At 45.6% G+C, this 22,354-nt stretch overlaps 1 protein-coding gene across 3 annotated transcripts in view; it reads right to left on the reverse strand.

Moving 5' to 3' along the window:
* Pum (pumilio) overlaps positions 1–22,354 on the reverse strand; it is a 168,221-nt gene that overhangs the window by 11,354 nt on the left and 134,513 nt on the right. For 2 of the 3 annotated variants that reach the window (XM_076805811.1, XM_076805814.1), the window contains 8 exons: positions 8,991–9,377; positions 8,006–8,246; positions 5,499–5,663; positions 3,623–3,742; positions 2,412–2,706; positions 2,089–2,329; positions 849–1,239; positions 305–473 (listed from right to left, as the gene is read on the reverse strand). In XM_076805811.1, coding sequence (XP_076661926.1) covers positions 305–473; positions 849–1,239; positions 2,089–2,329; positions 2,412–2,706; positions 3,623–3,742; positions 5,499–5,663; positions 8,006–8,246; positions 8,991–9,377 — 2,009 coding nt within the window. The remainder of the gene's footprint in view (positions 1–304; positions 474–848; positions 1,240–2,088; positions 2,330–2,411; positions 2,707–3,622; positions 3,743–5,498; positions 5,664–8,005; positions 8,247–8,990; positions 9,378–22,354) is intronic. The other variant, XM_076805812.1, reaches the window with a different exon arrangement.

Raw genomic sequence — 22,354 nt, forward strand, 5'->3', positions numbered from 1 at the left:
AAAATTATTGTTTTGATAAACTTCGTCTTTTCTAGTCTTGTGTTATTAAATAAGATGTTTTGATTCCGTGTAACTTTTATGAGCATTGACGTGGCATCCAACGTGTTTAATAATAATTTCTCTTCTTTGACACTAGAACTACCAAGCCCTTAACGCGATTGATTATGATTCGAGTATATTGGTTTATGATAACAACACTATTTTGACCTATGTTTGTCTTAACTCTTTCGGAATCCACGTTCCAGTCTGACCGGGGGTTTGTCAAGAGGCGAGAGTATCTTGATATTTATAAAGAACAACTTACTTGTCGTTAAAGCCGCACACTTCTTCGATTAGCACGGCACGCTCCTGTCTCGTGGCGTGAGTCACGCACTTCTCAACAACGTTGCTCGCGAATTTGTGTTGCGACAGAGTAAGTACTTTACCCCTTACGCTGCTGATCAACTGCGCCTTGTCTTCTGGTTTTCCGTGTTCTGAAAATCGGTTGTTTCGAGGTTACTTCATTCTTTATAGCATGAGTATCCCACCTGACCAGAGCACTTCAAATGTCTTTCTTATTACAGAGAATAGACAAGATTTTCTTTGGCCATTTTTATCCATTATCAATAATCGATGGACTGTGGATTTTTGCACTGAATAAAAATGTTGAGCATCGATTGCAGAAAACTTACTTTTCCTCCCAGTAATTTTATCAAGTTGCACATACATGGAATATTGACTATACTGTTTTAATGGCGTGCTATTGCACACTTTTGCCCCAAACGCATAAAATCCGTCTAATAATAATCTAGCTATTTGAAGTGTGCTCGAGTCGGGAGGATTGCTATACTAACGAAAGCTCCACTTACCGAGTACGTGCTGGATAACGTAATTACCATACTGATCTTGAATGAGCTGATCAGTGGCGGCGTGCAGTTCTTGAAGGATGCCCTGGGTTTGTTCAGGAGTGCAATGCTCGAGAATACGTTGGATCACTCTGCAGCCGTAAGGGTGGGTGCTCAACGAGTATACCTGGCCGGCGAATGCGCCGATCACGAACTGCAGAGCCCGTGGCTCGACGCACTCGATGCACTTCTGCACCACGTGATTTCCATTTTGATCTTTGACGCACTTCAGAACGTGACCGTCCAGCTCCCGGACTATCTCTTGCTGCTGTTCAGGCCCGATCGATTCCAGAGCCTTCTGAATCACCCTACAGCCGTACATCTGCAGTGCCAAGGGCAACACGTGTCCTCGAACCTAATGCAACACGGAGAAACAAATGTAACAAACGTTCCTAGAGTCCGGCGAAGCGGATTTCCCTCGATCGGTCAGTATCGAAAGGGTCTCGATCACCGTATTCAATCAGTTGACACGCAAACGTAATCATCATTTTGTTCATTCTGTTAGCTTGCTGGAAACCAAATGATCTTTCACTTTGTTTCGCTTTGCTCGCGAGGCTGAACGTGTATTTGCAATATAGGGTAATTGGATTATTTTGTTAACCTTCTTAATCATTAACCGTTAAGGAGAATGTGATCCTTTTTCTTAGGAAGCTTATTAATAGGCTCTTTAACGACCGTGACCCAGAGAATCTTAGCAATTTTCTTCTAAATGACAGTCTCGAGAGAAGGTGCTGGATAACCTTACAGAAGACTGTTTCTTGCGTTTATGGTTACTCGATACTTTCAAGGTGATAAACAGGACTGTTCGCAAAGGTTCACTCGCACAGATATTGTCTCCGAAGATCGAAATGCAAGGAGACTGATAACCCAGTGCAAAATTGATATTAACACGTTGCCAGCAAAATTACAACCCCAGAAAATTCAGCATAATCAAAGTAATTTAGTTAACCAAGCCAAAACTGCAAAAATTTATTATAGCTGTTACTCCTATAACCTTTCCGCATTCTTCAGTCCTAGTAACACGATGAACGTACAGTGTCATGCGACCGACGTGGCAGTCAACGTGTTAATATTGTTCCGAGAAATATTGCTAACAATTTCGAACAAAATTGTGCAAGGTGACATTAATTTTAGGACCAGGGCACGAACGTGTTTCCCAGCAAGCCAACCGAAGAGGACGAACGGACGCGGGGCTGTCAATCACCTTTTGAGCGAGGGTGGACTTTTGTTCCGGCGTGCCGAACTCGAAGAACTTCTGTATAACGTAATTTCCAAAAACGTCTGTCATCAGTGAGTAAGCGGAGGTGAGGATTTCTTGGAACACGAGCTGCTTTTCGCTGGCCGAGGCCCGCTCCAATTTCTGCTGAATGAAACGGGAGCCGTGCTGATCTTGACTGAACTCGACTATGTGATTGGCCAGGTCTCGTAGTTGGAGGCTCGGGAACCTGAAGCAGAAGACACTGATAAACCCCCACTCCGAGGCATTGTGTCCGTTCGGCTAATTCCGATGGGACGAAAAAACCGTACCGGTTATTCCTGAAGTCTTCGAGCAGACGTGATCGTCCTCCGGCGTTTTTGTCCCCGATGCTGGTGGTGCCTCCGCGGCCGGGTTTGCCTACCAAGTTAGGGAAAAGGGAGCTACTGGAGCCGAAAACTCCATTAGCCGTTAAAGTTGGAACAGCACTGGCACGGAACTTCGCCTCGGCCCCGGGAGCGGCGGACACTCTGCTAGCCCCGCCGACCAGTCCGCTCAAAGATCCTCCCAAAGTTGGTGGTGGTGTTAAGGATAATCCTAATGGGCTTGGCGACGCCGTTACCGTGCCTATAAACAGGATAAACGTTCCAGTCTCCCGCACAAAACGTCCTCGCTATTAGAGGCGCTCTTACTCCGTTGGTCATCGTATCCAAGGAGCGAAAACTACCCCACAAAATTTAGGGTGGGACCGACACTCGAATATCTTCGACGGTGTTAACACTTTATCTACCGGAAGCCTGTTCACCCTTCGGGGACGACGACGGATTGTCAATTTGCTTCTGCATGGTCCACGTTATATGACATTACTAGACTGCGGATCTTTATGCAAAATAGAAAATGCTTGCATTGATTACAAGTCACAGAAGCGAAACAAAAATTTTTTTCTTCTTTTAATTGGTTTATTAAACTGAAACCAATACGCTGATGTGCTTAAATATTTTTAATATGTCCACTGCTTTAAATTGTGCTTACCCATTTTTGCCATAAATGCATAAAATCCGCGGTCTAGACATTAATGTTACAATAATCTCTTGACGATTTATACTTTTTGATAAATGATGCGCGGAAACACATCGTGTCTAATAATCTGACCTTCCGTAATCAAGTTTGAAATTACGAAACACTCGTTGGTAGATAATGTGTCAAGGTCACCGCACACGCTTAACCTTTTTCGCTCCTTTTCCTCCTGCACTCATAACTTGCAATGCAAGAGTGCATTTCCAGTAAAGTGAAGGTAATTCTTTTTAATCCGATTACTCTTACTGCTTAATAATTAATTGCTTGGCTTATGCACAGTCGAGAATGTTTCGCAAAAAATTTGAAAATTTGCCTGGACCTCCACACGAATATAATGCAGGATTAAGAAGAAATACGTCGAAGGGGTTATTTGACTATGGTAGGTTTAGGGGTCGACCAACCCTCTCAACGCGGAACGTGTCTATTCTTCTGTTCTTAAAAAAAAAAGGGGGAAAATGATAGTTACCTAAGGCGCCATAACTCTGCGGCCACTTCGCGCGGCTGTACTCCAAGCTGGGGCTGAAGGCGGACGTGTTTCTATCGAAGGAGTCTCTTCGCGCGGTTGAAGAAGCGCCGAGACCCAGACCTGCGAACAAAGACGAAGACTCTGAAGACTCTAGTAGAATCGATGGACCCTCTCTGACCGGGTTCGCCGCGGTCCCGGTTCCGGTTTAAAGGGACCTAGAAGCTGTTGTTGTGGAAGAAGTTTGGCCTAGAATCTTCAGCGTTCTCGATTCCCTCACAGTTTCTTAGCCCTGGAAAGACCGAGCCCTCGGGCCGTCGCGCGAAACATTATTTCTCCCGTATCAACAAAATTTGACTGGACTACTGACTTTATTTTAAAAATTTCGATTCTTTCCTGAAAGTTGTGTCGAGCTCCGAATATTGCAGAACGAACCTGGATTATCAGATCTTTATGCAAAATAAAATCTTTCCATCCGAGTTGCAACAAAACTGGGGTGAAATCAACATTTAATTTCTTTCTTAATTATATTTAAATATAGAACCTTTAAATCATTCTAATGTTTTTGCTGCTTTGAACTACGCCTACTCATTTTTATCGTAAATGCAGATAACATTATTGTTGTTCGCCGAGTGTGTACTTTACAAGGTCCGCTAACGTTTAGAAAGAAAACTGCACACGTTTTTCTACAGGAAATCCGGGAAGACGACTCGTACAGGCAGACTTCAATCCTTTGCGGTCCTACGTCCAATTATATTTATTTACAGTATATTATAAATTTTGAGAGCGATGCTATCAAACATTTTTCCTATAATTGTACACGATGCGAGACATCGAGTTTGAAAATTTGCCGGATAGGCGCGCCCAAGTATTCGCGAGAAGTAGAATTGGCTGGTCATGTTCAGACGCGTCAGACGATTGCTATTCGATAACACGCGCGGCCGTCGAATTTTCAAACTCGATTTTCTCGAAAATGAAGCGTCAACCGAGAAAATGTTATTCAACTTTTTTTTACTTATTTTTGCAAGGTAGAATCACCCCTTGTCCAATGATCAACCTGTTCCACGCTTCCAATGCGAAGCTTCGTGTCCCCACGTTATAAAATATTTAGACAGTACCATATTAACAATAACAACAACGCTCACAACGGACAATTGCTGGAACAATTACTCTATATGACACTATCAGACCCAAGTATCGCTACCATAGTCACACATACGGGACGTGGTTCACAGTCTCGCAATTTACTCACGGATAGTCAAACGAATTTTCCACAGATTGTTAATTAAAATTACCGTCAATCACATAATTAAATTGTTTTAATATTTCGTAAAGTGGGTGCGTTGCATTTAAACACGTTGAACGCCATACTGATACCACCAAATGTCAATTTAGGAGCGGGTAAACTAACCAAATTATAGTGTAAGCCGAGAGCTTTGTTATCAAGTAACTAACGACTGTCATTAATAATTCTGGTCGGTTCTATGATTGAAACGGGGCGAAACTTGCACAAAATTCGCGTGGCAGTCAGCCTGTTGATGAAATATATGAACAGCGATGGTAAGCAACGACGGTGGCAGCGAACGTGTCTTTTTACGCTTTACAGGGACATTCAGAGAAAAATACAAGGTTCCTGGTGGACCGCAAAGGGTTAAACGGAACGAAGGATGTCACAGGATGTACGAGTCGAAGATGGCGATAGACCGACAAAAGACAAACGAGATCTCGCAAGAGAGGCATGCAAACACCGTTTATGTACACGGAGAGAATAGGGGGGTGTGCGAGGAGGCCGTCGAACGTCTGTAAAACCGGAAAACGGCTCGCTCTCGCGAGGATTCGGCGTTTTGTAGCAAACTAGGGTGGGCTAGTCTGTGAGTACCTGTGCTCTGCAGCTGAGCCGGCGAGCCCAGTGCTCCCAGAGGGGAGCCGCCGTATCCCAGAGCCGCTAATCCAGCGGCCAGTCCTGATCCCTGCTGCTGCGCCTGTTGTACTGCGACCGCTTGGGCTTGTGCAACCACCGCTGCTGCACTGCACGCTGCCAGACCTGCACCGAAACCCCGCAACCCACACACGCTCTTAGTTATCAATTAATCTGCCGTGCCGTACCGTGCCCTACCGACCTCACACCGTCTATTCCGCAACACATACAAAAACACGCACAACACGCTTCCGGTATATCGACATCGATACTCGAACAACGCTCTCTTATCTTTTCCCTCGATTCTTTCCTGCCTCTCCCTCCTTCTCTTCTCTCGTCTCTTTCGTTTGTTTAGTCACGAGGTTAATTACGGTTGTATACACACGTATGTACAGACAAAACAGAGACAACAAAGTTACACGGCAACGTTCACCCTTCAGGGACGACGCTCGATTTCCCGGATGTTGTACGGTGTTAAAGGTGTTAACACAGTGTGCCGATTAATCTGGCTTTCTCAGACTTTTCGTTGACGTTTTCTATGCGTCAGGAGGTATCTAGATTGGTGTTAGATAGTACTTGGGTAGGGAATACGTCGGAGTGCAGGCCTAGATAGGAGGTACATGAGAGATATAGATGATACCAAGATAGGAAGGACAGAGATATCTAGCAGGAGGTACCGAGATAGGAGGTACATCGGACGAATTTAACAGGAGATAGCTAGCACGAGGTGCTTACACAGGAGGAATATCAGAGGTAGGTAGTAGGAGGTAGCATGATAGGAGGCACATCAGAGGTACCTAGACACAAGGTACCAAGATAGGAGGGACATCAGAGGTACCTAGACACATGGTACCAAGATAGGAGGGACATCAGAGGTACCTAGACACATGGTACCAAGATAGGAGGGACATCAGAGGTAGCTAGACACATGGTACCAAGATAGGAGGGACATCAGAGGTACCTAGACACATGGTACGAAGATAGGAGGGACATCAGAGGTATCTAGCAGGGGGTACCGAGATGGGAGGTACAATGGAAGAATTTAACAGGAGATAGCTAGCACGAGGTGCATACACAGGATGTATATCAGAGGTAGGTAGCAGGAGGTACCATGATAGAAGGTACATTACTAGCAGGAAGGACCTAGGTAGGAGGTACATCAGAGGTACCTAGACAGATGGTACTAAAATAGGAAGTAATCAGAAGTATCTACCAGGAGGTACCAAAATAGGAGGTAGATCAGAGGTACCTGGACAGATGGTAACAAGATAGGAGCTGTATCAGAGGGATCTAGCAGTAGATACCTAGATAGGAGGTACATCGTCGTATAAACCGCGTGTATGAAATTTTCAAACGCTCGTTAGGCTCCGTAGAATGCAGACGTCGCTGAAGGGTTAATCGTGCGCCCTCCACGATGCACCGTCTCGACATCTCGACGTCACAGTACGCCATGCATGTATGTACATAATATGTATACGAGGACCAGGACGCCGATACAATAGTCTCAGTGATCTCCATCAGAGCCTGCTAACCGGGCGAAAACGCGCGAACAACACGTTTCCTGTTGATTCGGCAAATTATTCCTGGACTTTATTGCCTCGTAAAGTCCTATTAGCGCGAGAACATCGTTGCACCCGTTTGTCGGAACGCTCGACGGATTGATTTCGTCTGTCTTTACGGCTAAATATACACACCGCCGGCCGAAACCGTGGATTCATTCCGTGAATCTACGGAAATAGAGGTATATGCTCGTTACCACGGCCAACTTAACCCTTTGCGGTCCTTGTCTTCGTTATGTTCCAGCTAGTCTCACCGTCGACAAAACAGTTTCTCCTCGATTATCGATCGACGTCGATGATTTCACCGCTATTACAGCGTTACGACTGTGTATAATTTATTCAGATTCCTCTTCAGTAACGCGCCAGAGGTGTAATAGTTACATAGATTACGAGTGACGACTTCTTCGTTTCAGTGTACAGTGATCTCGAGATCGTTTCGCGGACAGATGGAAATACTGTTTTTAAAAAATTGGAAAAATGCAAAACCTGCAGTACCGAATGTCAAAAAATTGTCCATGTCCAAAAATAGTTAGCAAATACACGCTAGCTGGAAACAGCAAAGATTGCCAGAACCGCAAAGGGCTAATCGCTGCGAACTCAACAGCTTCGTTGTCATCCACCAAGAATCCTAGACTCGCGTTTCACGTTAAATTCAATGCACGCGCGTTTGTATACACAACGGAGCTTATCGGTAGATCGGCGATTCTCTCGGATATCAGAGATCGATCATGGACCAGTTAGCAGGTTGACGATGATACTCGTCTGTGTCCTCGAATTCGCGCCTGGTCCCTGGCTCCGCAAAATCGCGAGCTTGCGGTAAACGGAGGAAAAACGTCGGGGAGAGAACAACACGTATCTACAGCAACACTTGGATCCCGGTTGAAGGATCGAGGACTCTGAGGTTCTTACCCAAACATTCTCCGGGCGTGGCGTTGCTGTGGGACGTAGGTGTTGGCTGAGAGTATAGACTCGGCGGTGGTGGTGCCGGTGGTCCCGGCGGTGGTTGCGATGGAGCTCTGTTCACCAAAACAGGCGCAGGACTCACTAATCTCATGGGGGTGGCTGCGGAGCTGAGCCCGCGGACACCTCCCATCACGATGGAACCATTCTGGTCGTAGTACGCCGGTATTACCTGGTACTGACCCTGAACCTGCAACAAAAACAATTCGACTCTTCAATACCTCTATACAAGTTCACAGAAAGCAGGTCAAGAAAGCGACTTCCTGTTATTGCTCTTCTGAATTACAGAAAGTGCGCTCGAAATCCTTTGCTAACTTGTTTACTCTTTGCCTTATAATCAGACTGCCTAGCTACATTTTGTCATCGATGCTTGGCTATTGGACAAAATATACATAGATATACTTTAGATATAATCGCTCCAGAAATGAAAGAAACGATAGTACAAGGGGTTAAAAAATGAAGTAAGGAGGTTTCGATCGGAAGATTTACCTCGTCCACCTTACAGCAAAACGGTAATTAGTTTGCGTGTAATATCGAGAATTTTCATAATAATGGTGTTATATAGCGCGGTTGCAAACGAGTGGTCGCTGCTCGTTTAAATAAAGCGACTTGTCCAAGAAGTTTCGGCGTTCCTGGCGTTCCCGAATATCGAATCGGCAATTTTTCCGGGCGGCGGGTTCTCGCGCAGAAGCTTGGTGACATTAACGGCCTGTTAAATTGCTCGCGGTTTATATTTAATCGCTGGCGGAGGACCTTCGCGAAAAACAGAGGCAGAGGAGTGTATCGGCGACCAGAGGCAGCGAGGAGCGCCGACAATAGGATTTATTTCTAAACACGTGCGAGCGGCCGGATGGTTTCGAGAGAGAGAGAGAGAGAGAGAGAGAGAAGAAGAGAGAGATAGACGGATAGAGAAACAGACTAATTAGCCGCTTACCGTCTGCGCCAAATTATTTGCAGTGTCTTGGGCGGCGGCTGCCGCGGCCGCGGCCGAGGATGGCGTCAGCGGTCTTCTCGGCGGCGGAGGTGCGGCCGCTTGCGGGGGTGCTTGCGGCAACAACCCCGCAGGGTAAACCCATGGGGCGACCCCATAATACTGTGGCACCACCGGCGGCGGAGCTCCGGCGATCAACGCACCCACATAAGGCTCCTGGCCGCTGATCACGGTGTAAGGCGCGGTGGGGAAGTTCTGCTGCTGTTGTTGCTGCTGCTGCTGCGCCTGAGACGCGGCCAGGTACTGTTGCTGATGCTGCTGTTGTTGCTGTTGCTGCAGCAGCTGCAACTGCTGAGGCGTCGCACCCTGCGGCTGGCTTCGGAACAATTGCTGAAACATCAAAGAAACAACTTCGTTATTGCTTGCTGGCTTCTTAGGGACATGGAGCAATGTTCTCCGCAATTGAAATTAACCTGTTCTTAACAATCCAGTGTGCGGGGCCAAAGTTAATTTCGACTGTAATAAATTGGTATTTCCATACCATTAACTTAAGAATGGCGACTATAAGGCGCCGCTGAAAATTGCTGTATCATAATTCAAAATATTTTTTATCTTAGTAAATTTGTTTGCATTTAATAAATTACTAAACACTTCAGTATTGTACGAGGAAATTGCACCATTTTCGTATGTATAACATGAAAAAGAATATATAGAAGGGAAATATTCTAGGTCGGAAGAAATGTTTCGTTTTCGAGTTAAAATAGCTTCGACTGCAAAGGGTTAATTTTATGGTAATCATTCTCAAGCAGTAGAATGGTGCTGCCGGCCACCGGTGACCATCGTGGCGTTAAGGAAATTTGTTGTAAATGTAAAATGTTGAGCATTAATCAACCGCTTTGGCAGTAGAATGTCAAAAAATCTGGAATAGCGGTTAATCGGTTTGGCCTGTTGTCGGCTCATTTGTCTCTTTAATTGACGTCGCCGTTTTCATGTATGCTTAGCACGGGCTTCGGAACATTACTCACGGATAATTCGCTTATGCAACGTGAAAAAATTCAATAAATAAATCCGTGGTCGTCGAAAAAACCCAGATAAAAATTGTGGAACGTTCTTCGCGAGAGAAGCGAGCTTCTCGCCGTAGTTCGAGCATGTTAGGTTGCTAATTTTCCTGTTATCGAATGGAAGAACCGAAACGGTGTAGCAGCGTGTCCCGGGGTCGAGGAATCGATCTCTGGATTCCAGCGCGACGCCGTTATCAGGCGAATCTACAGGACTGTAGGACTCCTGGCGAACAGCTGGTAGTCACACGATATCGCATGCAAATTTTCGGCTAGAGAAACCTGCAGGGTGTTGAGGGAAGAAAGAGAAAGAGAAAGAGAGAGAGAGGGAGAGAGAGCAAGCCATTACGAACCACGTCAGCTCGTCCCCGTCGTCTTAATTTATTCGACAATGCTCTCCCGAGCGTTTACCGAGGAACTCTGGGCAGAATTCCAATCGCTCGGACAGAGATTAAGGCGCCTAAGGACCCGGGTGCAGTCGAGTCGTTGATCGTTCGAATTCGCGGTAACGTAATCTCGATGCTTCGAGGCATGATTACGAGACGTTCTCCTGTTACCGCAGTGCCAGAGAGGCGTGGATGTGGAAAAAGGGAGGGGGCATGTCTTGGGTGCCGGGGCTTAAAAGTTTCGGATCAAGGTCGCGGAACTGTGAGAGGATCGAGAAGCCCGAACAATAAGCGCGAGAACGATCAACCAGTTGAACAGCGAATCTCCGGTAGAAACGCAATTTTCGGGATTTTTTTGCGGATCAATGCCTCGATGAAACTGCTCCAAACTTTCAGTATGGTTTCGATCGTGTTTCAACGTGTGGAGAGAATTTTCTCCCCTCAACGTGACGTTTTGTTGCAAAGTTATTACTGTTGGAGTTGAGTGGTCGCAAGTATTTTTGATGGACGCGTGGGTACGAACAAGTCTGCAAAATATTTAACAAAATCGCAACATTTTTTTCTTTTAATCGTCAGTTTTGTTAAAGTATACATTTAGAATCCATCTACGTACGAAACTGTACTGGGTTCTCCCACTGCGTTTACGACCACCCTTAAAGACGGCAATTGTCCGAGGACAGACTTCGAACAAATTCAGTTGAACTGAAGCGCTTGAGCGAGAAGCTCCTCCTGTATTCGCACCTGAATAAACTATATATTCCGTTTTTTTTTATTTTTCACGTACTACGGACCTTTAACGTATTTCATAACCTACAGGATAATTAACAAGTTTATTAGTCATCGGTATTCCTCAGTTGATTCGGTGTGGACATAGCTTAAGATAACATTCTATTTCTCCGTCATCGATACTCGTGAGAGATGTTCTTTCCCTTCCAAAGAATCCTGAATAACGAAGGAATGACCGTTGTAGGGATTTCGTGTTGAAGCGTCCAAACAGGATCGATTGATGCAATAAAAAAGAAAATGGATTTTTGGAGCGGTTGCTAGTCTCGAGTTGCGGCAGAAGCCGGCGTTGAAGCCGACGAGCGAGGCCGGGCACGCGGCTCTGGCTCGGGTCGACGACCCCCCGCGGACGTTCACCGACAACCGTTCGCCTCTATGTTACCGGTACTCGTTCTGGACTCTAATTGACCGACAAACGCGGCTACGGTTTGACCGTGGAGTCGCGTGTGTTGTCCTTGTCGCCTCCGGTCCCACTTCCGCTCGAACCTCCGGACGTTCAACCTTGGACGTCGCCTGGCCACTTAGAGCCTCGGACTCCTCGAGCGTTAGAAAAACCTCCGGGACTCTCTGTTCCGAGACAGTGGTACACGCTAGACAACAACCGAGAAACCTGGACGAAATTCCTCCGGTGAAAACGAAGTTAATCCTACGCCAGCTGTTGGCCGATCGATTCTCAGGAACCCTGCCTCTCCGGTGATATACGCGACACGCTCACGCCTCTTTCCAGCATGATGTTGTGTGTACATATCGAGCGACGATATCGTCGCATTTTCTCGTTCCACGATAAACTTTTGCCTGCACGCTTGTCGTTGCAGATCCCGGCGGATCTTGGACTAAGGCTTTCGATATTCCGAGGGGATAAACGCTCTTACGGCAAGACTGTCATCGAAGCTTAGAATGATCACGGTGGAGGAAAACCGAGTCTCGGACCGGTGGTGTTTACGACTTGTATAGTACAGAGGGATTCGGGATCACGAAATTGGGACGTCTGTATTTTTAGAGTGAGATTGGATCACGGTGGTTACTCGTTTCTGGAAAGGATGCTAGTTGTCGACTTGCATGCGATGTTATACAAGCTGTTAACATGGGATTAATTCGTGTATTTCGCCGAGAAAAATTGCGATCGAGAGAAAATGACTGGTTTTAGGTCACGTTGATTCTGGCATCAGGGTTAACGAAGGGAATAGATATTCGAGCTTGCACGGAGTGCTTCAGACGTAGACCAGACTCTTCGGGGTCGATAAAAGGTACTATGCGCTTGCTATTTTCCGTTCGATTCACTTGAACAGCGTAGATGGTAAACGATGAGAGCTCTTACGAAGTTAGGGGTTTCCACCAGCATATTTCACCCTCGGATAACTAGACCGAGGATTTTACGGTAAAAATGAATAAATGAAGAACGGAAACATTGAAATCGTCAGGAGAATTCGGGAAGTAAGAACCTCCATCGGTTGCAATTGATATTGATAACCAATTTTTATTTCACATTTGTTTATTCCAGTACGAATGACAATAATTAGAAACAGCTTGAACGAGTACAAGTATTAGCACAGCTATTAAACCAGCTTTCAATTATACGGTTTCATGTAGACGTAAAGAATAAACTGCTCGACGATTAATTAAACGGACTGCGCTATTACGTTCTAAAATGTGTAATTAAAAACTGGCAGTGCCGGTACTACTATTTTTAGCGACTGTATACATTACAGCCGAGATTCACCAGACCCCTTCTCCAGATAGCGCTATCAGAACCGAGTAGCGTCCCCTAAGTTTCTCCAGAGCTGGAAAAGGAGTGTGCCTCGTAGTGCAAGGTATATTTTGATAGAAGAATCAATAAGATCCGCAATCTTTGCGGCGATCTCGGGTAACAGTGTAACCGTCGCGTTTGCCCAACGATCGTCGCCGGAAAGATTGCAGAACAAATTACGGGCGGCGTTACGAATGAATTACCCCGCGCTTCGTCTTCGGTTTAATTTACCCGGGAAGAGGGATATACTCGCGCGTCTAATTAGGCAATTACGCGTTACCGATTACGAAAGGGACCGCCCCGTGGCGTGTCCCCTCTTTCTGTCTTTCGTCTCTCCCTCGGGCTCGTCCCCGTCGTCCTCTCCTTCTCCCGGGTTCGGGCCGCTCGCGATCGTTACGCGCCGACCATAAAAGATCGTCTTGGACCTTTAAGCGAGATAACGATCTGGCAAATAAATAGGCATTGTTCGAACAGGCAGCTCTCGTTCCTACGCGCGCGAGAGACCGTAGAAAACGCGGAGAGGCGGTTCACGGTGTATACACGCTCTAGCCCTCCGAGAGTCAGCGATGCGTTTCGGGTATTAACCTCTTCCGGAAGCGGCTCGAGCTTCAGCCAAGGCCACGGTTACGTTCGATGATTATTCCACGCGCAAGCCTTCGGGACGGCTCTCTTTTCCCAGCCCGTGGCCATCGTTCTTTGTATCGTTCAAGGTCTGATGAACTCGGAAAATCACTCGTCTGTGTCTCTCTCCCTCTCTCCCACGAACAGTCCCCGGAACAATTGATAGAAAACTCGGAAATTGGACTGTTTCGCGCGATCGTCCCGCTTAGGCCTGTCCACGCTGCAGGTTAAGCACACGGAGAATCTCAAGCATCATTTTTGACCATTCTCTGAACTGTACGGGGATCGTAAGTTGCGAGACGATACAAACTGAACAGCACAGGAACGAGGAGACTAGGCTCTAATACCTAGACGTAATCCCCCTGCAGGGAGCCTCATCTGCTAGATTGTTGATAATAATACATTAATGCAGTTTCGAGGTGCTTGGCAACTTACAATCTCTGCACTCTTGTCAGCTCAGTCGGACAACTTAGAGACTTCCTTTACTAAATATAATTTTTTACCATTTTCTATAGTCATCAGCTGCCATGGACAACTTACAGACTTTAATTACAAAATATTTGGGGGACCATTTTTTTTACTACTCTCTGCGCTCTTGTCAGCTTGACGAACCACTTAGAGACTTTCTTTACAAAGCATTTCAGTGGCCATTTTTACCATTTTTTGCACTGTTGTCAGCTCAGACGGACGACTACGAACAGTTCCTTTAGAAAACACTGGAGGGACCATTTTCTACCATTCTCTGTACAGTCATCAGCTCATATGGACAACTTACAGACGTTAATTACAAAATACTCGAGGGGCCATTTTTGACCATTCTTTGCGCTCTTGTCAGCTTGACGAACAACTTAGAGACGATCTTTAGAAAACATTTGAGTGGCCACTTTTTACCATTTTTTGCACTGTTGTCAGCTCAGACGGACGACTACGAACAGTTCCTTTAGAAAACACTGGAGGTACCATTTTCTGCACAGTCATCGGCTCGTGCGGAAAACTTAGAGATGTCTTTTTTTTTTTTTTGTAAAACAGCATCGCAGACTGAATCTTCGAGTCATTTTATTAGGCAAGACCTTCCAACAAATCATTCCAAAAAGTTCCATTTTTTCGACGGAAATCGAAGACGGTTAGTTGGGTACATATTGTTTCCTATCAGAGTACGACAAATGTGTTGTACATATTGTTCGGACGTCGAACAAGACTTTAGAAGAAATCTTTTTAAAAATTGCCTTTTTTACGAATATTTTAAATGGTTCGGACCGAAAACCTCTGCGCGGAGCGTACGCGAGTGGCATGGAACGTTTTAAGGGTAATTCGGATGCATCGCCGCAACAGCTGCGACAGCCCCAGTCCATCGGAGAGAGGGACACACGAGGAGATAGCGCTTCTCTACGTGTTCTCAGCCTTGTGTATCGGTTACGAGGAAATTTAAAAATCAGCCAGAGGGAAAGAAAGAGAGAGAGAGAGAGAGAGAGAGAGAGAGAGAGAGAGAGATCCAGTTTCAATCAACTACGACCCACTTTGATTGTAACCAACCGGAATCGTTAAGCGCTCGTTTAAACGCTAGCAGGGGCTGGTGTTCGAGGAACGGTCGCCTTCGTTCGAGACCTCGATCTGCGAGGAAACCGTAGACCCGTCCGACGATAGGTGCTAGGTTACGCTCTATATTCATTACGGCTGCGAAATGTTTAATAACACGGATTATCTTATCGTGGTCACGACTGTAGAACGGATTACTCGACCCACTATGGTGGATCCTGTGTGCCCTCAAAATCAACAGACTTTGAGCATGAATTAAACTCCTTTAACCTTTTTAAGGCGAGTAGTCGTCACATCGGCTAGCAAATAATTTAATTATTGTAGCAACAAGAGAATCGAAGACTTTGATGTAGGATCTAATTTCCTCAAGGGAAATACGTGCAATATTTTTAATAAAAAAATCCTTGCTCGCAAAGGGTCAATCGAGTGATTTTTCAATTGTGAATGCTTTCGAAGGAGCAGAGTGAAACAAATAAGATAAATGTAATGTATTAGGCATGAACTTTTCCACTGACCTAATAGTTTATATCAAGGTGGGTACTACGATACGGTAAAGCGAATTGTTCATTGCATTAAGGAGAATGGAATGGAAGGATTGTGAAAGGCGGCAGCGAACACGGTCGAACGACACGGTTTTTCATACACCCTCAAAAACGAATTTTTCACGCAAACAGGATCACGCTAGGGGAATCTGTTGGATCTAAAAGGGTTGTAGTGGTGGTAAACTTTAATCTTGCCGCTTCGGCCTCGTCAACGAAATTACTTCGAGTTTGTGGGATTTAGCAGGGCAGTAGTCAGGTTACGTAGGATACGTAATTCATCAGTGAGCTGCTCGATCTGAGCTAACACTTTTTTAATTGCCGTTAAGAATGGGCTGACGGAAAATGCTCTGACAGCATCGAAATTACTTCGGTGCTGCCTGTAAACTTGCAACGGGAGTACCAAGGGGCCGAAATAAAAGACGTTCGTTCGGAAACTCGGTTGTAACGAATCGGAGAATTTGTACGCGCATAAAACTTCAGGAAAATAGTTAATAGAAAATGAATTCTAGGAAGAGCACCGACAACAATCTGTCACTCCGAAAAATTGAAAGTCGAAACGATGGCCGGAAATTGAACTGTGCACTTTAAAATCCCATTCGTACTCTGTAAAACAATTTTGGTGAAAACTTCAATCCGGACACCGCACCATCAAAAGTGCATCGAGTTCTCTGTTTTCAAATTCCTGAAACTTCAGCAAAGTAGTTAACAGAAAATAAATTCTAGGAAGAGCACCGACAACAATCTGTCACTCCGAAAAATGGAAAGTCGAAACGATGGCCGGAAATTGAACTGTGCACTTTAAAATCCCATTCGTACTCTGTAAAACAATTTTGGTGAAAACTTCAATCCGGACACCGCACCATCAAAAGTGCATCGAGTTCTCTGTTTTCAAATTCCTGAAACTTTATCTTTATGAAGGTTTAAAAAAGGGAGGATTGATGGAAATGGAGGATCTTTTTGAAATTTCATAGTCCAGATCAACTATAGCGAAGGTACGCGGCTTCGGGCGGTCATAGTTCGCAACCACGTGGCACTTAGCGGCCGGGAGCGTTTCATCTTGGCAAACGGGAGGTCGGAGTCAACAGGTTGATTGATAAATCACCGATTCGCGGATAGATCGCGGGGATCGCGCTCGGCGGTCGGCCACCGGGAACCACGTTTCGCTAGAGAGAGAGATAGAGACAAACAAAGAGAGGGAGCGAGAGATACAGAAGGGGAGGGCGATCATCGACAGGCTACTCGATTCACGGCACAGTTTTCAATGGAGTTACAGCGTGAGCCATTACCGCAGAAGTCATTAGTGCCCTCGAACGGGAAGCGCTGAAACGAACGCCTAAATGGAAATCACGGTGATTGCGTTTGAAAAGGGGAGGGGTGAAAAAAAAATGGGGTTGAAGCCTCGGCACAGAGAGAAAGGGAACACACGCCGGGTAGAGAGCGTTTGATTTTGGTAAGGGCGGGAAACAATGGCCGCGGTACATTGTCGTAGGTGAGTCGAGGGAGAGGGAGGAAGGGAGAGAGCGAGAGGAGAGGGTTGGGGATACGTTCCTGGAAGTGTGACTCACTGTTGAATACGTAAGGTTTCCGCCGGCGGCTTGCAAATCCGCGCTACAATACGGGCCTATTGATTCCTCCTCTCCTCTCTACACACTCGCTTACTCTCTCTCTCTCTCTCTCTCTCTCTCTCTCTCTCTCTCTCTCTCTCTCTCTCTCTCTCTTCTCTTTCTCTCTGTCGAGTATCCACGGCGGCGGCGGCGGCGGCTGAAGAGGGAATCTGGCACGAGTCGACCGTGACAATCGTTGCCAGATTTTTCGAAAACCCCCGCACACCATCAACCCCCGGCCATTATCCGGTCTTAATGGCTCGCGGCATTCGATTTTTCCCGCTGCCGAGTTCACTGGACCACCGGTCGGTCAACGACGATCGATCCTGGCCGAGTTTATGACCGAACTTTTGGGTTAAGGGGCTGCCTGGAGAACCGCTTTGCGCATTTCGAGCCATGATCCGTCGATCTCGAACGATTCGTTGTTGAGCGCCAAGATTAGACAGCCACCGATACCAGGGACAGATGGAAAAATTTGGATAGGTATTTAGGTCCGCTCTAATTTAGAATGTACACACAATTAGTACCGCTAGCGACGCTGCAAATATTTTTCTTCGAGGAGAAACACGGCTAGATCAGATCCACAGCGTACTTTACAGGCAATACCGTTAATTATACTACGAGGATTTTTCTTGCTGGGGACACGTGGTGTGCATAGTTACTTCCTTTATTTAACCCTAGGCAACTCAAATATTTTACCTTACAAAGAAACAGGAAATGAAACAATTTGACTTTGCACTGGATTTACTAATCGAAACGTTCGAGATGCAGCACATCACGAGATTCAGTTGCCCCAATCGCCATGTTTACGAAAGATCATCCAGGGTTAAGAAATGACAAGGTTAAAAGGTAATATTGCAAACGAGAATGTCCTCATCAAAACTCAATCTTCCGAAGTCTTCAACCTGTACTCAGCGAGGGACACAAGAGACCAACAACCCCCAAATTTGCGAGGGGCTTTCGTCGAAGGAAACAGGTGCACATCGGTGGAAAACCACGAGGAACGAAACACGGGGAAACAGTAATTTCAACGGAAACGGGCTAACACAAATGAAGCGACCGTGGGCAGAGGCTGCAAAGCGAAAAATTCGCAACGGGTCGCGTCGAGTGGTCTGGTGCGGTTTCGCTGTTAGTCGATTCGTTCGATTATCGGTTTCCGCGACTCGTTCCTCGACGATCGCTTTTGTCCGCCGTAGACACATCCCCGATGCTTTCATGAGTTTCGCAGTGACCCAGATCGTCGTTAGTCATCTTCGAGCAGCTTGCCGACAGAAGCCGACGTCGCGACGCGAGTTCGTTTTCGCAGCGGAAAAATGAGTCGGGTAAACAGGTTAAGGCGCGGGTACGGGGGCGGGTAGTTCCCGAGGCTGGTAACTCGAGCACCCGGTTCCCACCAGAGGAGAGTTACATGGGGGATAGTCCAGCCGTGGAATTGGCGGAAAGCCCGGCAGCTATGACGGCGGCGCGAGCGGTTCGGTATGGTTACGAACGCGAAGCTGAACACAACCGCGAGCAAGGGTCCGCAGCGTAATCAGTGACATAAGAACCATTAGGTAAGAGATATTCGTTACCAAATCCCTCGGCAACGCGGTCGTGAAAACGGGTGTTACCGCGCGGAACAGCAAAAGAGACGGACATGGAGAGAGGGGAGAGAGAGAGAGAGGGAGAGAGAGAGAGAGAAAGGTTCAACGAACTCCCGAGCGTGCTCGTTTGACTTTCAAAACGGCGCGCTTCGAATGGTAACTTTAACATTTACCGCACACACACGGTGTGTGCCCCCCGTGCTCTCTGCCGTTGCCTTTCTTGCGGCCGCCGAGACGATCGATCGTTTTGCCAACTAGCCCGCGACGCGAGGGCGCTGAAATTTCGGTGACGAAGCCCTTTGACATTCATTACGTCCCTCGACAAATTGCCACTTGATTGCACGCTTTTCCACAGCTCTGGACAAATTCACTTTTGTCGGCGCGTTCCGATTTTGAGCTCTACTCCAGCCGGTAGCGATATTTTGTTATTTAGTATGTTTTTTTTTCCCTTTAGGGACAACCCTTTCATCCTTCACAGATGTCTGTAGGTTGTCCGGACTTTTTGATGAATGACCATTTTTATTTGGTTCCAGTACACTGCCATTGATACAGAGAAGTTTACAGTACATTCTACAGTACCTTGTAGTTGATACAATTTTTAATTGGTTCCATTACCTTGTGATTGACACAATTTTTAATTGGTTCCTGTACCTTGCAATTGTTACACACAATTTTTGCATAAGGATCCGCAGTCTAGTTCTGAATGGGCAGCCTGTGGCCCTGTAATAATTTTCGATATTCCTCCCAAAATGTCACCGAAGAAGTTTGAATGGCCCGTTTGTTGGACCCTTACCAATTTTTAAAGTTCTACTAAAAATATCACAGTTCCGAGTAGCTATTCTTTGGGCCATTAACAATTTTTGATGCCCTACTAAAAATATCACAGAACAGTTCTGAACGACTATTTGTCCCTTATTGCGTCAATTTCTAGTTTCAAAATAAAGATTTATTCCAAAGATATCAAATATTATAGCTTTAAACATTTTATGCAGGTTTAAATCTAATGCATAAAACAGCAAAGTCTCATACCATATTTAATGATAGCACATAAAATTAAACAAAGCTATAACCTCCCACGTAAAAATGCACGACCACCGTAACATAGAAAGAGTTTCAGGATCTTTATGCAAATTCCAATTCCAATTTTAACAAGAGGCTTTCTTACGACAAAAATAAAGTTGAAACGCCTGCAAGTATCCTGCAGGGAAATTTCGCATTAATGCATAAAGATTCGTCTTTATTTAATAAAAAATTCTCCCATTTCATTGCGTTATGGTGTTTATAAAGGTACAAGCTGCGCAGCAATTATGCTGACACCAAATTTTAGTCTGTCTTGCGTTACGTCTCCCTAAGTATTTATAATTAAGAAAGTCTTCTGGTTAAAAACTTCATGGGACGATAATTACGTTCCATTGTACTGTTTATATCAACGCCTTGAATGAAATGAAAATTCGAAACACTATGAAAAGGTCTCGTCTCGTTTCAACTCGCTACGAACGTTCAGTGCCAAGTTCATACCATTAATAATCCTTGCAAGAACTGTTTAATCGCGTTTTGAACGAATGTTGGCGGAGCGATTCCACGACTGATATTATCATCGTAGCTTTCGAAAGTCTAGGAGAGAGGAGAGCGGGTTCGTCATAGACACTGGCCGAGCACAAAACGCACAACTTTCGATTTTACGATTCTACCGGCGCGCATTGTCGCCGGTCGGAACAACAACAAGCAAAATGTAAAGTGTCCGGGGGCACAGACAGTGGCGATTGTCTTTCGGGAAACTGCTTGTTGTCTTTTACGCTTCCTTTTTTTTTTTCGCCGTTTCCCGGTTGATAGCCGAGCAGCACAACCGGTCACAATCGGCATTGTCACGCCTTTGGACGTGCGGCAGGACACGGCTGCGAAACGCTGCACAACGCTGCACAACGATGCACAACGATGCACTACCGTTTACCACTACAGCTCGCCGTTTGCTGCTGTTCTCGAGGAGGAAGAGAAATCGCTCGAACGCGCTTCCGACGCGATTACTTTTCCCCGATTGAACCAAAGCGGAAAAACTTTAACGTCCTCCTTTTAACATTCTGATATGTAAACGATAACAAAAAATTCAAGCAGACAAAGTCTAAGAAGACTCCATCAAGGGATTAGTCATGCTCCTCTTTAAAAAACTATATCTCCTACAATTTTCAGTATTTTGACTTGAAAAAGTTCTATTGTATAGTCCAAATAATAGAACATACGTATGCAAAAGCTCCATACAAGACGGTCGTCTGATCTCTTGAGAAAAATTTCCAAATGCGATCTAGAAAATGACGCTTAAGGCCAGAAGACCTCCTTAATAGCGCAACTATAACTCCTACAATTTTACGTATTTCGACTTGAAAAAATTCTATTGTATAGTCCAAATAATAGAACATACGTATGCAAAAGCTCCATACAAGACGGTCGTCTGATCTCTTGAGAAAAATTTCCAAATGCGATCTAGAAAATGACGCTTAAGGCCAGAAGACCTCCTTAATAGCGCAACTATAACTCCTACAATTTTACGTATTTCGACTTGAAAAAATTCTATTGTATAGTCCAAATAATAGAACATACGTATGCAAAAGCTCCATACAAGACGGTCGTCTGATCTCTTGAGAAAAATTTCCAAATGCGATCTAGAAAATGACGCTTAAGGCCAGAAGACCTCCTTAATAGCGCAACTATAACTCCTACAATTTTACGTATTTCGACTTGGGAAAATTGTACTGTACAGTCCAAATGATAGTACATATGTCTGAAAAATCTCGATACAAGGGGGTCGTCCGATTTGTTTAAAAAAATTTCCAAATATCGCCTGCAATGTGATGCCCTAAACCAGAAGCCCCTGTTAAAGGATTAGTTGTGCCCTAGTTCAAAAAATGATAGCTGCTACAATTTTACGTATTTCGGCTTGGAAAAATTGTACTGTACAGTCCAAATGATAGTACATATGTCTGAAAAATCTCGATACAAGGGGGTCGTCCGATTTCTTTCAAAAAATTCCCAAACAACGCCTGCAATATGGCGCCCTAGACCAGAATCCCCCGTCAAAGGAATAGTCCTCCTTCAAAAAATTATAGCTGCTACAATTTTACGTATTTCGGCTGGGAAAAATTGTACTGTATAGTCAAAATGATAAAATATATGTCAGAAAAATCTCGATACAAGGGGGTCGTCCGATATCTTTAGAAAAATTCCGAAACGAGTCCTGCGAAATGACGCTCTAGAGGACCCTCTTAATAGCGCAGCGCGTTTGTCCGCCGTGCTCGGAGAGTGGCAACGCGGAAGATCGATGTAATGCAGACATCAAACGGTCTCGAATCGGAGCATGCATCCGCCGCCACCGCTTTATCGTTTCGCATTGTCACAACGATCGCGAGGGACCTTGATAACGCCGCGGATATATCGTGTTTGTGGGCGCGATGCGGCGTGGTTTGTCGCGTCGCTGCTACGATAACGCGTTTTTAGTTTCTCTGACACGTTCCC

The sequence above is a fragment of the Halictus rubicundus genome, chromosome 2 (assembly GCF_050948215.1).
Source record: "Halictus rubicundus isolate RS-2024b chromosome 2, iyHalRubi1_principal, whole genome shotgun sequence".
Lineage (NCBI taxonomy): Eukaryota > Metazoa > Arthropoda > Insecta > Hymenoptera > Halictidae > Halictus > Halictus rubicundus.